Genomic DNA, 16200 nt, shown 5'->3' on the forward strand with positions numbered 1-16200 from the left:
AACTGCAGCTTAGGCCTGCTCCCCGCTGACAAGTGGACATCCACCAAGGGCTCCCGGGCTGCCAGAGGGATGTCTGACTACCAGCTTAGGCCTGATCCCCCGAGGAGCCTAAGCCAGCAGGTGGACATCCCCGAGGGGTCCCAGACTATGAGAGGGCACAGGCAGGGCTGAGGGACTCCCCTGAGTGCACAAATTTTTGTGCACCGGGCCTCTAGTAAATAAATATGTGGAATGTAATAGAGCCACAAGCAGAGTCCTACTGGCTATCACTTGATTCTTCTCTCTAGGTTGACAGTTCTGCTTGGAAATGATTGCTCAATACATAATGCTTATAATTATACATTAATTAAATGTTCATTAAACTTTTTAATGTATTTTTATTGATTTCAGAGAGAGGAAGGGAGAGGGAGAGATAGAAACATCAGTGATGAGAGAGAATCATTGATTGGCTGTCTCCTGCATGCCCCCCACTTGGGATCGAGCCCATAACCCAGGTATGTGCCCTTGACTGGAATCGAACCTGGGACCCTTCAGTTCACAGGCCAATGCTCTATCCACTGAGTCAAACCGGCTAGGGCCATTAAACATTTTTTATACAAGGCTTTACTGAAAATTGTTTAATACTTTCTTATTTGGACATTTGCATATTTAATTAAATATTTTCTTCCTATTTTGACTACATCAGTGAAAGGGTTACTTTTGTCCAAATTTGTGCAATCTTTCCTTCCTTTAACCAGTTTTCCCTTGCTGGTATAATAATGATGGTAGTAGTGAAGATATGTGGCCTTGGAGACAACCATACCTGGGTTTGAATCCTGGTTCTTCTACTTAGTAATAGTGTGATCTTAGGCAAGTTACTTAAATTTCATCTATAAAATATGAATATGTAATGTCATCTACCTCATATGATTGTTACTAAGATTAAATGAGATCACGTATATAACTCACTTATCACCATATCTGACATATAATAAGGACTTAGTAAAAGCTAGAAATTATTAATATTGCTAACAACTACAATGTCTGAATAATTTCTGGGGATCTAATGTACAGCATGGTGATTTTAGTTAATAATACTATGATATATACTTAAAAGTTTCTAAGAGAGTAGATTTTAAATATTCTCACCACAAAAAGGAAATGGCAGTTATATGATATGATGGAGGTGTTAACTAATGCTATGGTAGTAATCATTTTGTAAAATATAAGTATCAAATCAATACATTGTACACCTTAAGTTTACACAATGTTATTTGTCAAAACTAGAAAAAAAAACCAAAAAACTTATGCTCAATAACATTTATAATTTATGTTGAAGTCAATAAACATGATCAAAAATTTAAAAAGCATTCCCTTTGAACTTCCCTATCCCTCATGCTCCATTATGTAATGATAAAGTAAGTCAAGACAATAGAGAAATAGGTATGTCAAACTAGAGCTGTACCAGTTTAAAAGCAATATTTCAAAACCCAAATGACAAGGTACTGCTTGAAATCAGGAAAGGCAAGGGAGTTTCACTAATGAAGACATTTAAATGAAACTGTCATGTCCTTTTTTGAATTTACAGAAATTCTGCGATTTGGGGCAGACTACAATGATTTGCATTAATCAGAGTATGACACGGCAATCAGAGTGAGAAAAGAAACCTTTCAAAATCTCTGGACCATGCAATCCATCATATTAATTTTCATGAGGTTTACACCATCTTGATGTTTTGAGTGGTCATCAAATTAAGCCTATTATGTCAAAACTTACCTGAATATGATGGTACCCTGATTTGGGAACTAGCCATTCCATCCCCTCCTTCACTAGATGCTCGAACTTCAATGATATAGACTCCAGCATCGGGGAGAGGTACTACTGCTTGAGGTTTCTGTGTTTCAATAACTTGACTGTTGCTGTGGCCCTCTTGCCTATAAAAAACCTAGGAATGATAACAGGGTTTCAAACATAATGATATTTATGTTTTCATTTCAAATGTTAATTGTCTACTGTATGTCACACTCTGTGCTAAGTACAAGGAGCTTATAGCTGAAATACATACATAAACAATGTGACATATGTGCTATGTGACTCAACTGGAAGTATATACAATGTTATTGTATATACTTATTGTATATACAATGTTATTGTATCTACTGTGCTGGTCGAAAGCACAGTAGAGTTTATTCTGTCTGGAAGTTAGGGAAGGCTTTTCGGAGGAGGGGATGCCTGAGCTAAACATTTAAAGATGAGTCAAGCTCACCAGTTGTTCCAGGGGAGGAGAAGAATTCTAGAAAAAGGTAAGAGAAGATTAAAACATACATTGAAGCACTAAGAAACCATATTATTGGGGTATGGAATAGAGATAAGACATATGGGAAGACTCATGAGAAATGAGGCTAGAGGAGTATGCAGCGACGGGGCAGATCACTGGGCATCTTTCATTCTTGGTCATTGAAAGAAACATTACCCCGGGAGTAGTCAAAGCTGTCAACCTTTAATCATTTGGAAGAAGTAAAAATAAAATTTGATAAATATATCCATAGTAAACCCTTAATGCAGGAAATGGCTGAGAAGTTTAAAAATTTATTAATTTTACTTTGGTGGTTTGCTTGTTTTTTGGCGAACTGGCATTTGGATACATTGGGCAGCGAACTTAAGCCTTTTTCAGACATTATCTATGGCACTAGAATTGAATATGTATTCATGGCAGAGTTTCATAACAACAAATTAGGATACAGAATTATACTGTTTGCATATCAAAATATTAAGGTCATAGAGATTATGCGATTTATACAAGCTCATGTGACTAGTTATGGTAGAAATTATATTAGTTGAGCATTCTCATGATCAGCTCAGAGCACTTTCACTATATCATATTGTTCCTACTCATTTACCCCCAATAAACCTTTTGTGTGTGTGTGTCTAATAATCAAGTAGCAGCAGTGAAGGTGTGTTAAAATGCATTTTTATCCAGTTTCATTATTTCTGTGCTTTTTCATAATTGTTGGTATTATAATATGATTACTTTGCATAATGGAAAGATCAATAGCTTTGCAAATCATACAAATCTGGAATCAAAACAAATATCCTTCAAAAGAAAAACAATCTCCTATGCATTTCTGTTTGGGCAAATGTGGGCAAGTTGCCAGTCTTTCTAAACCTCAAGTACCTCTACTGTAGAGATAATAACATTTATTTTATGGTTTTGCTAAGAGAATAAAATGAGAGGGTGCATATGAAATATCTAGCACCGGACCTGGTGCATGGGAAATGTAATAAGATAAAGTTACTTTTGCTTCATCATTGCTCTTTGTCTATGGCCAGAATTCACATTTGCATCACAAAATATGGACTGGCTTGGGAACCTAGACAAAAATCTATAATACTGTTTTCTTATAAAAATGTGATTTTAACTTGAACTAATCTACAGACAAGAAAAAATACTTCTGTATAAATGTTTATAACATGTGCAATAATTGTAGCTACTGAACTTGATATAAGGAAGGAAGCCATAGCCTTGATGTAGTTACAAAGTGATAAGAGCATTATTGAATGTTTCTCATGTGGGCCAGGCATAGTGCCATACACTGGAGAGTCGCCAGAGAACAAGACAATATGGTTTCGGCCCTTATGGCACTTACAGTCTAATGCATGGTGGACATAGGTAACGATGCAATGAAGTGTATTATGTACCGCAATAGGAAACATATTTGATGGTAAAGCAAGTCATGGAATGGGTACTTAGTCAAGATTTGGGGAATCAGAAACACTTCTTAAATGATGCCTATAGCACTTTCTTTTGGCTTAAAAAATGACAATTGTATCAGAATATATGCTTCTCATTTTGACTGTAGCAGTGCAATAAATTAGAATTCTGATCATCCACATGAGGTGATTAGAAAGCAAATACATGGCAATGGGAATGTATGTAAATTGGTGAGGGTTGGCAGGGGAGTGACTATATTAGAGGACACTGTTATTATGGTAGATAAATTACAATTCTTATGACAAAGAAAAATGCAACCAGTAATGCATATCTAATGTTGCTGTAAAATCCAGAGTTGAAGACAAATTTGTGGATCAGTTGAGATTTAGGAACAAAAAGTGAAAGCAGAAAAATATCAATTGATGGTAACAAAGGGAGTTTGAGATTAAATGTGGTTTTTATCAATACATCCAGGGAGATGTACTGCTGAGAGTCGGGAAGTAGGTATACTAAGTGAAAAGAGACATTAAATTCATTGTCAGTCTTAGGTGCTTTAGAGAATCTTGGCTCATTTTAAAATCCTAATTTAGAAAAGATGAATAAGAATGAGGAATATGAGAAGGTTAAGGAATTATCAAGACATGTCTGAAATAGTTATTGACAGTAAAGAGTTCAGAGAGTACTGAAAAAATCTGGAAGTATATAAATTGGCAGTTGCGATGACAGCTATCTTTAGGCACAAAGGAAATTGTCTAATGTATTGTCAAGACTATTCTCATTTGTTATCTAAAAAACTGAGAGCCAGTGTACCATCCATAGAGAGTTCTTTAAGCAAAAAAATTAATACAGAAATGCTATTCTCAAAGGCACAATTTGGAAACAGCTACTGTATATATTTGATGGTAACAGAATAATAGTGTGAGTATGCTTAACAATATAACAGAATACATTTTTGCTGGTTCTACCCACAAGTGCCCCTGAAAAGGATGGATCCTATTAAAGGCCTATGCACCAGCTGAGCATTTTGGGAATAGTTAATGGAGACAATTGCTCTTCATTATATAGGGTGAGGATTCAGAATCCCCAGTGGCAATGGGTGAATGATAAGGAATCAGTAAGATGAATAGAATCTGGAGTTGGACCACAAGTATCCGTGAGAAGCCACTGGCTGTAGGGTGGCTGAAAAGCACTATTAAGAACAGGATCTTGTTTGTCCATTCATAGATTGAAGGGCACCAAGGTTGCATCTATATCTTGGCTATTGTAAATTTTCCTGCAATGGACATAGGGGTGCATTTCTCTTTTCAAATTAAATGTTTTAATTTTCTTTAGATAAATACCCAAAAGTAGAATTGCTGGGTCATGGTAGACCTATTTTTAGTTTTTTGAGAAATTTCCATATTGTTTTCCATAGAGGCTACATCAAATCTTGTGATTTGCAACAACATGGATGGACCTAGAGGGTATTATATTAAGTGAGATAAGTCAGACAGAGAAAGACAAATACCATATAGTTTCACTTATAAGTGGAATCTAAAAAAAGAAAAATCAATAAGCAAAACAAAACGGGACTCATAGACACAGAGGTCAAACGGATAGTGGCTGGAAAGGAAGGGAGTGGGGGATTGATGAAAAAGGTGAAAGTGAATATAGTCAATAATGTTGTGATAAATTTGCATGGTAACAGGTGATTACTAGACTTGGTGTGGTGATAAAGTATATAAGTGTCAAATCATTGTATTGTACACCTGAAACACATATAATATTGTATACCAACTACATTTAAGAAATAAAGCACAAGATCTTGAATAAGTCCTGGAGAAATAATGTACAGCAGAGTGACTGTAGTTAATAAAATAAAAAATAAAAAAGAACAAAACTTTCTGAAGGTCAATTTTCAGATGTGTATCTGTGTGGTGAGGCTTTCACTCTACAATCTCCCCCTACCAAATTTCCACGAAGTCTGATGTATATGTAACATTATGTAAGCTATGCCTGTCTTGAAATTATTTTATGATGAAAAATAATAAAATGTAGAGAAGATAGTATAAGCCATTATACCTGAGTCTTTCTAACTTATGGGAATCACAGGAAAGAGGCTGCGTCCGTATTTGGAATGAGTATAAGCTGAAGGAAAGCTCTAAGATACAGGAAATCAACGAGACTAGAATAGCCATAGACTTTACACTCCCTGAGAAGCTGGAGAAATATATGAGTGGGATTCAAAATTCCACAGGGTGTGGCCTACAGTATCAATCCAAGTGGACAGGTATCTCAGGAGTCTGGAAGGCCCTAACTGATGTCTGATTTGAATAAACAAACAAAAACATCTGTCTATATTGATGGATACCTCTAGCTGGGTCAGAGTTAATTAGTTTATTCATCCATTCTAGAAGCCCTGGGGATGAAGAGACGAGTGAGACAGGGTCCTTCCCTTCAATCATATATAGCCTGGTGGGGAGACAGTCACATATAAAAAGGAAGAGCAGCTCTCGCTGGTTTGGCTCAGTAGATAGTCAGCCTACAGGCCAGAGGGTCCTGGGTTGGATTCCGGTCAAGGGCACGTATCTTGGTTGCAGGCTTCTCCCTCGCCTGGCCCCTGGTCAGGGTTCATGTAGGACAGTGGTCTTCAACCTTCCTAATTCCGCGACCCTTTAATACAGTTCCTCATTTTGTGACCCAACCATAAAATTATTTTCGTTGCTACTTCATAACTAATTTTGCTACTGTTATGATTCATAATGTAAATATCTGATATGCAGGATGTATTTTCATTGTTACAAATTGAACATAATTAAAGCATAGTGATGAATCACAAAAACAATATGTAAAGAGGTGCCTGAAGCCACTGCTTCCACCTAGCTTTTCCTTGTGTTCTGTTTGCCACTCCCATTTGGGAGATTGCTTGCCATAATGCTAGTGAGGTTTTATATTGGTTCTTGGTCTATCACTCTCATTGTACTTCTACTCCTAATCACTGAAGGGCATATTTGCATTAGAGGACAAGTAGTGAGGACAGGGGGAAGGGTATGGAAAAAGGGGGACTGAGAAAAGGGTTCAGAAAATGGCTCACCTGCCCACCCCCAAAAGGTCAAATTCAATATCCTTGGGGCATATGACAGATATTGGAGCGTACGTTTGAATGTGGGGGTGTTTGTGATCCATACCAATTACAGTCTGTAAGAAATGCTGCAGTTTGCATCTTAAAATATTATATATTCTTAATGGATGTTATTTACCTTAAAAATATATTCAATGTATAACTTCTTGTTTTTTAGCTTTAGAATTTTATCACTTTGTATACAAAATGTTACCATCTCTGGTAGCTGAAAAGCCACCTAAATGAAGCTGTTCAGTCTAAATATTACCATTGAAATATTTTTTAAATCTGCTATAAATAATATTCAACCAATGATTCTGTCTGGAGCTTAAGACAATAAACCGAATCTGACGTATGGACTAAAATTTGAAGCTCAGCCAATTCAATACAGAGGCCACATCTATTTTAAAATCAGAGACAAAGCTGTTTTTCAAGAACAAACTATCTAAATGTTTTCATATTTCCAGATCTCTTGCTGACACGAAGCAGGATGGCCGTATGTGAAATGTTACATCTACTTTGGGGCTTTCTGTCTCTCTCCATGGGCTCCTTCCAACGCTGTGTACTGGCCTAGCATTTTTTCTTCCTCTGTTGCTTTGCTAATAGAAAGTCTTTCTATCAAACAGTCATCTAGTATTTTCCATCTGCCAGCTCAGTTTGTCCTTGGAGAGAGAACGCCAGGATACATTCTGCGGGTTCTGACATTATGCTTCGTGGGACCCTCTACTCAAACTTTTGTTGTGTTTCCTACCCATTCCTTTCCCATGCCTTGTGCAGTGGGAACGAATTCTGACTGCCTGGCTTTCTTACTGCAGGGAATTCAATCTAGGAATTAGAGGTGGAAAATGACTGAGAAAAAACTGATATGTGGTGGTCTTTTTTAAAAAAAAATATTTTTTATTGATTTCAGGGAGGAAGAGAGAGGGAGAGAGAAACAGAAACATCACTGATGAGAAAGAATCATTGATTGGCTGCCTCCTGCACTCTCCTCCCTATTGGGGATTGAGCCTGCAACCAGGGCATGTGTCTTTAACCAGTATCGAACCCGGGACCTGAAGTCTGCAGTCTGACGCTCTATCCACTGAGCCAAACCGGCTAGGGCTGTGATGGGTCTTTTTATGGCTTATTAATTATTCATCCTCACAATAACAGGGTTTGAGACCAGTGTCTACCCCAGGGAGTGAAGAAACACTGACCTTGTAGCCCATGACTTCAGATTCGTTGGCTAATGGTCTGACAGGTTCCCAGCCCAGAGAAAGCTCAGAGCCTTGCTGCTCCCACCGGAGGTTGGCAGGTGCTTGACTAGGGGCTGCAAGATAAGAAGTGAAAGAACTGACAAGGGGTCTTACATACATTTCCTCACTTAAATCCTTGCATTTCAGTCTTTTCACGTGCTTCATAGTTGGCTGGCACCATAGGTTCCTTCCAGCTAGAGTCAGAAAGGAGGGTTTTGCTCCAGAATGGTCATTTTAATAGTTACTCTACTGAGCTTTGGAACCTGAGTCCTTTTATCTCCCTTTAGTGTCAAAATCGCTTAGCCTTGTTTCACAGGAAAATAACCTTTATCCACTGTGAATGCAGAAATTGCTGAGCTATTTTTGGAAGTCAGATCTAAGCAATGAACAAGACTCTGTATCTAAACTCTCCACCAACTCTGCTTATTATGTGCCTCATGTGGCTTTCAGAAATGCTAAAAGATGTTTCCTTTTAGTCTGAAACGAACGAAAAGCGCCGGTCACTTACGGGATTTCTTGGTGGTTGCGCTCACTTCACCGCTCGGTGGCCCATATCCAGCTCCATTATAGGCCCTCACTGTGAAGTGATATAATGTGTTTCCTTCCAGTCCTGTCAGGCTGACAGATGACTCGTTCCCCTTCGTTTTGACTGTTTCTGCTGCATCTTCTTGTTCCTCGTCTTTCCGATAACTAACCTGTCAACATATTATCACAGGACAGATTAATTGTAAGGTTTCCCCTCTGCTGGTGATTATTTGAACTTTAAAAAATGTTTCTCACACTCATCTGTAGGAAATTACTCCTGTATCATTCAATTAACAGGTCCAACTAGTGAGGCTAAAATCACAGTCTTAGCCAGGGCCCAATCTGCACTGTGTGCATTGTCCATTTGCATCCTTGCTGAGCAGTACTCAGCCAAACAAAGAGAGGTGCTACCGTGTAGCCTGGTAGCATGAAGAATATTAAGGAAGAATCACTGAAAGAAACGGAAGTGCTCTTCTCTTCTAGGTCATCAGAACCATTTATCCTTCAAAGCCCTGGTGCTTTGAATGAATTATTTGAGAAAGAAGAATGAAGAATATTTCCTCCTGGGCCTGGAATAAAGGTGAATCACACAAGCTGTATGGGTTTAATAGAGAAGAGGTGACAGGAACTCATGATAACGTGGAGTGGTCTAAATGTCGAGAATGCGTATTGTTAGATTATGGGAAGGAGGGAGAGGGGGAAAGCTGTGTGTCGAAACATATTTTGTGCACTGAGATGATCTGTTCTGGTTATGAACTCATGGGGCTCATCCCGTACCAAACTTGGTCTCTCCGTGAGATTCAGTAATTGCCTCTGTGTACCTAAAGCTTAACTTTTTCAGGTACTAAACTTTAACTATGCATAAGTGCACAGGGGAACAATTCTCCTCCCCACCGCATACCACCCCCCCTGCCCACATATGTATTTTTTGTGGTAAAGGTAATGGGAAAGTTATTACCTTTCCCCAATTAGTTACTGGGGTAAAAGAAGTAGACACTGCACCCATGTCATCCTCCTTCAAGTGCTTGGTCTACTGTACAGGCTAGAAAGCCACACACCACATTTTTCAGAATCCCTTCCAGCTAAGGTTGCTGCTGTACACTGTGGGCAGCGAGTAGTTTGGCTGAAACTTGAACTGTTCTGGAACATACCTAGGACTGCTATTTCCAGTTGTGGCTATAGGAAGTCATTATAAGATCTTACCTCTCAGAAAAAAATAATATTGCATCACCTCACTCTATTAAAGGCCTTTACCAGCCTTGATGCTGACTGAAGGCAAAGGGAGTAGAAATGGGTAGAGAAGGAAGGATGTTATAAACTGTAACTGCAGTTTTAGGAAATGAAGACTATAATAGCCATACTTTCTTCCTTGTACTGTTTTTGTATATAAGTATTAAATAACTCAGGCCCCTTCCTTTCTTCTAATATTTCTATATAGAGATCTCTGGGTAGGTAACTTTCTAATTTACTTCATTCGAGGAGGAATAAACCTTCACCCTGAGATGGACAGGTTGACTGGTGGAAATTTCTGTGGCTTTCCTTTCCAGGAAGGTGTTGAGTACATTTTCACTTGTTTAAGATATCTGCACTATGTCAGTATGGAACATCATCACTGCTCATTGTTGCTCTAGGGCAGTGGTCGGCAAACTGCGGCTCGTGAGCCACATGCGGCTCTTTGGCCCCTTCGGTGTGACTCTCCCACAAAATACCTGCTCTTCCACAAAATACCGACTTCTGTGCATGGGCCACGAAGTTTCAATCGCACTGCACGTGCGTGCCCACACATGGTATTTAGTGGAAGAGCCATACTGAAGGGGCCAAAGAGCCGCATGTGGCTCGCGAGCTGCGGTTTGCCGACCACGGCTCTAGGGGAGTTGTTGAATTGGGAAAAATCATGTGCATGGATATTGAATAACCAAAGGGATATGGTATGTTCATGTTCAACATCCATTTTACCTTGATGCTAGTGTGTCTTCTTGGACTAAAGAAGATGAGGAAACAAAAACATTTTTGTCAGAGTCCCTTGCAGTTAGGAATCTCATCATGTTTTAGGTTCAGCCAGTCAGAGCACATGCCTGAGATCTGAATGTAGAAGAGACATGGAGGCTAAACATCCATGGCTTCTGCTTTTCTGCAGGCAAGCATAGTAACGGGGTCATTATTTTTCCTCTGTCCCGCTGATGGGACAGCACTAACGAATGACTTGCTGTCTAACCATTAGCTTTATGGGAGCCAAGAAGCAGGGCACAAGACATCCATTTTGTTGGTGCAAATTGCCTCGAGCCTGGTGAGATTCTGGTGCTGACAAACATAGCGGAGGCCTCCAGGTTACAGGAGCTTCCTGAGTGTGGTGCCATCTTGACCATGGTGGCCTCCAAACCGTGGCAGTGGCCTGAGTTTCTGGGGCTGGTGGCTTTCTGCTTTCAGAAGATATCAGTGTCTTCCTCAATGGCTTGATCCTATAGTGTGACTTTAATAGTCATTCTTGAAAGATCACCCTAGGTCAGGGGTGGGCAACACCTGGCACGCGTGCCAGACATGGCACGCCAGTAACTTTTGCTGGCACGCGAAACCCTCTCTTATAATCTTCCATTTACAATTTTTTTCTTAATATTGACTTTTTTATTTTTCAGATAAATTCAGTGTAGGTGCATCTTAGATAAATAAATAATTTTACATAACAAGTTATCTTAAAGACCATAGACATGGATTGACGAGAGAGGTGAAGAGCAATTTCTATGCCTATGCCTTAACTCTCCTGTTAAAAAAATAAATATTTTTCATCATCATATACTGTGTTTTTGTCGCTCGAATGAATTTTATTATTTCTTCAAGGTTCTTCACATACGTACACCTTAAGAGATATCAAGTAGGTGTAACATGTTCTCAAAAAATTAGGGTTGGCACGCAGAAGAATTTTGAGTCAGAGATTTTGCTGGTTTTGGCACGCACTGACAAAAAGGTTGCCTACCCCTGCCCTAGAATGTGTTAATTTAACTCAGTAATGTTGTAAGCCATTCAATACCTATAATACAACATTTCTTACTTAAATTAGTTGAAGCAATTCAGTTCTTTGTAACTGAACCCTGATACATCTACACAGATCTCTAATTTACATATATATATTTTAAAAAGGTTGATATGATAGCCCTGGCTGGTGTTGTTCAGTGGTTAGAGTGTTTGCCCATGTACTGAAGGGCCTCGGGCACTCAATTCTGCCTGTTGGCTCTCTTAGAACCTGCCTCACACAACTTATATACTGCCAGAGGTTCTTTCAGTGCCTAAGCCTAACAGAAAGCTGGTAGGTGGAGACAAAACTTAAGGTACCTTAGACCTTTTACTGACCTGCTCCAGGCTCAGTACTGATGGGAGCTGGCCTTAGTATGCAGTTAGGACCATCCCTCCCATGAGTTCCTGAGCCCATCAGAGGCAGCCACCAACCATGGATTGCTTTGTAGCTCATAACAGATAGCCCAGGGCAAGTCACAGGAAGCATCTGGCATTAACCTGCACCAGAATTCCTCCCAAGAGGCCCAGAATAAACACATACCCAGGACTTCAGATCACATCATAATACAACCCAGTTAGCTCCACAAATGACACAACAAAAGGGAGACCTTGGCAGGCACCAAACACTGCTAGGGCAAATTCTGCTTTGTAGGGTCAGCCCCTGTACAGCAGCTGGTACACTGTGGTTGGGGTCAATCTGATCGTCAGTTAGCCTGAGAATCAATCCTACCCATGGATGGGCCAATAGCAATCAAGACTCAACTACAAGAAGAGGGCTCACAAAACGCACCCAAGGGACACCCATGGTGCACCTAATTCAGGTGATCAGAAAGAGTACCACTGAGCCCCACAGAATACCTACTACATAAAGACCACACTACCAGGACTGGGAGACTTAGCAGATCAACCTAATATACTGAAACAAATACAGAGAGGCATCCAAAATGGGAAGACAAAGATACATGCCCCAGAGAAAGAACAGAGGAAAGCCCAAGAAAAAGAACTAAATAAAGTGGAGGCAAGCAATCTACCAAATATAGAGTTCAAAGCAAGGCTTACAAGGATTCTCATGAAGCTTAAGGGAAGAATGGATGAATTCAGTAAGAACTTCAACAAAGAGACAGTAAGTATAAAAAAAAGAACGTAGATCCATGGCTAGTGTGGCTCAGTTGGTTGGAGTGTTGTCCTATACACCTAAAGGTCATGGGTTTGATTCCTGGTCAGGGCACATACCCAAGTTATGGCTTTGATCCCAGGTTGGGGTGCATATGGGAGGCAACTGATAAATGTATCTCTCTTACATTGATCTCTCTCTCTCTCTCTCTTTGCCTCTCCCATTCTCTGTCTCAAAAACAAAACAAAAACAAACAAACAAACAAAAAACCCCCAAAATCCACAGCAATAAACACATATCCTCTGTTGAGGATTTAAAAGAAAAGGACATAGAAACAAACAACAACAACAACAACAAAAAAAGAATGAGTCAGAAATGAAGAATACAGTATTTAAATGAAGAAAACTCTAGAAGAAATCTATAGCAGATTCGATGAAGCAAAGAATCAAATCAGCAATTTGCAAGACACAGTAGCCAAAAACACCCACTCGAATCAGCAAAAGGGAAAAGGAATTAAAAAACGAGGATAATTTAAGGAACCTCTGGGACAACATGAAGTGTAACAACACCCACATTATAGGGATATCAGAAAGAGAAGAAAGAGAGAGATTGAGAATCCATTTGAAGAAATAATCACTGGAAATGTTCTAATCTGGTGAAGAAAAAAGACAAATAAGTCCAGGAAATGTAGAGAGTTCCAAACAAGATGAACCCCAAAAGACTCACACTTAGATAAATCATAATTAAACTGACAAAAGTAAAAGATATAGAGAGACTCTTAAAAGCAGCAAGAGAGAGTTAGTTATTGACAAGAGAGCTCCCATAAGACTGTCAACTGATTTCTCAACAGAAACATTTCAGGCCAGTGGGATTGGCACAAAATATTCAAAATAATGAGAAAGAAGGACATACAGCTAAGACTACTCTACCCTCCAAAGTTGAAGGAGAAATAAAAAATTTCTAGACAAATAAAGCTAAAGACATTCATCATCACCAAACCAATATGACAAGAAATGTTAAGGGGACTTCTTTAAAAGAAGAAAGAAAAAAGTAACATAAATATGAATAATAAAATAATAATAAATATGTATCTATCAATAATCACTTTAAAAGTAAATGAATTAAATGCTTCAGTCAAAAAGACATAAGGTAGCTGAGTGGATAAGAAAACAAGACCCATACATATGCTGTCTACAAGACTCACTTCAGTTTGAAAGGGGCACATACAGACTAAAAGTAAAGGTATAGAAATAGATATTTTATGCAAATGGATTACAAAAAAAGTTTGGGTAGCAATATTAATTGAGACATATAGAATTTAAAACAAAGGCCATAAAAGAGACAAAGAAGGTCACTATAAATTGATAAATGCATCACTCCAATAAGAGGATATAACCCTTGTAAATATTTATGCCCCCAACACAGGTGTACCTAAATATATAGAGCAAATATTGATGGAAATAAAGGGAGAGGTCAGCAATAATCCTATATGATAAAAGCCTAATATGCTAAGTGTCTGGTCATCCATTCAACCAATCAAAGCGTAATATGATAATGATATGTTAAGGCTGCTCAACCGCTCACTATGACATGCAATGACCACCAGGGGGCAGAGAGTTGACCAGTCGACCAGTTGCTATGATGTGCACTGACCACCAGGGGGCAGACAGTCAACCAGTTGATCAGTCGTTATAACATGCACTGACCACAAGGGGGCAGATGCTCTGACTGGTAGGTTAGCTTGCTGCTGGGGTCTGGCCAATTGGGACTGAGCGAGATGGGCTGGAAACGCCCTGGAGCCCTCCCATGGTCCCACCCTGGCTGGCCAACCTCTCACGTCCCTCCCCAGTCCCAAGAGTGCACCGGTAGGGTCCCTCAGCCTGGCCTTCACCCTCTCGCAATCTGGGACCCCTCGGGAGATGACAGAGAGCCAGTTCTGGCCTGATCCCGCAGGCCAGGCCAAGGGACCCCACTGGTGCACAAATTCGTGCACTGGGTCTCTAGTATAGACATCAATGGATAGATCTTCCAGACAGAAAATCAACAAGGAAAGAGTAGCGTTAAATGACATTAAACTAGACAGAAAATCAACAAGAAAACAGTGGCCTTAAATGACACATTAGACCAGATGGACTTAATTGATATTTTCAGAGCATTTTATCCATAAAGCAGAATATATATCCTTTTCAAATAAACAAGAAACATATTACAGAATAGACCACATGTTAGGCCACTAAACAAATCTGATTAAATTTAAGACGATTGAATTCATATCAAGCATCTTCTGCAACCACAATGGTATGAAATTCAAGATCAATTATAAGATAAAAACAGAAAAAAAATACACAAATGTGGAGGCTAAGCAACATGTAACTTAACAATGAGATCAAGGAAGAAATAAAAGAATACCTTGAGATAAATGAAAATGAAAACACAACCATCCAAAATCTATGGGACACAGTGAAAGTATTCCCAAGAGGGAAATTCAGAGCAAATACAGGTCTACATCAAGAAAAAAAAAAATCTCAATAAACAATTTAGCCTTACACCTAGATAAACTGTTTTTTCAAAAGCCCATAGTTAGTAGAAGGAAGGAAATAATAAAGATCAGAGTGGAAATAGATGAATAGAGTCTGAAAAAATCAATACAAAGGATCAATAAAACCAAAGCTGGTTCTTTGAAAAGATAAAGAGGATTGATAAACCTTTAACCACCCATTAATAAAAAGAGAGAGGACCCAAATAAATAAAATCAGAAATGAAATTTAAATGGCAACTGACACCACAGAAATACAAAGTGTTATAAGAAAATACTATGAAAAATTATATGGCAACAAATTGGACTACCTGGAAGAAATAGATAAATTCCTAGAAACATATAATCTTTCAAAATTGAATAAAACAAAACAAAACAGAAAATCTGATTACACCAATTATAAAGAACAAAATCAAAGTAGCGATAAAAAATACTCCCAACAAATGAAAGTCCTGACTGGATGGCTTCACAGGTCAATTTTATCACACATTCAAAGAAAAACTAACATCCATCCTTCTCAAACTTTAAAAATATCAATAGGAGAGAAGTCTCTTAAGCCCATTTAATGATATCAGCATTATCCTGATTCCAAAACCAGATAAAGACACTACAAAAAAAGAAATTTAAATTCAATATCCCTGATGAACATAGATGCAAAAATACTCATAAGTGAAACTCCTTCTAAAGTTGAAATTATTCATTCAAATTGCCCCCACTAGTCAATTTCTATACTAATAATAGATTTCATCAACCATATAAATTTGAACTTTATATGAGATCACTTGAATTGAGGTTAAAAAATTAAAAAAGATAAAAGTATCTAAAGCTAGAAGTGTAGATAACCTACTCTTTTATCAACTCACATAATTGTGTGTTTTTTGTTGTGTCTGTATCCCCTCCTATATTTTTATTACATACTAGATGCCCAGTGCACGAAATACATGCACGGGGGGGGGGGGGTCCCTCAGCCTGGCTTACTCTCCCCCCCCC

At 38.7% G+C, this 16200-nt stretch overlaps 1 protein-coding gene across 1 annotated transcript in view; it reads right to left on the reverse strand.

Annotated features, from left to right (window-relative positions):
* The window catches only part of CNTN5 (contactin 5), a 462010-nt gene that overhangs the window by 3512 nt on the left and 442298 nt on the right, over positions 1–16200 (reverse strand). The window contains exons 20-22 of the mRNA XM_015571441.1: positions 8535–8721; positions 7988–8100; positions 1756–1924 (exon numbers count right to left, since the gene is read on the reverse strand). Coding sequence (XP_015426927.1) covers positions 1756–1924; positions 7988–8100; positions 8535–8721 — 469 coding nt within the window. The remainder of the gene's footprint in view (positions 1–1755; positions 1925–7987; positions 8101–8534; positions 8722–16200) is intronic.

The sequence above is a fragment of the Myotis davidii genome, unplaced genomic scaffold (genome assembly GCF_000327345.1).
Source record: "Myotis davidii unplaced genomic scaffold, ASM32734v1 scaffold8, whole genome shotgun sequence".
NCBI lineage: Eukaryota > Metazoa > Chordata > Mammalia > Chiroptera > Vespertilionidae > Myotis > Myotis davidii.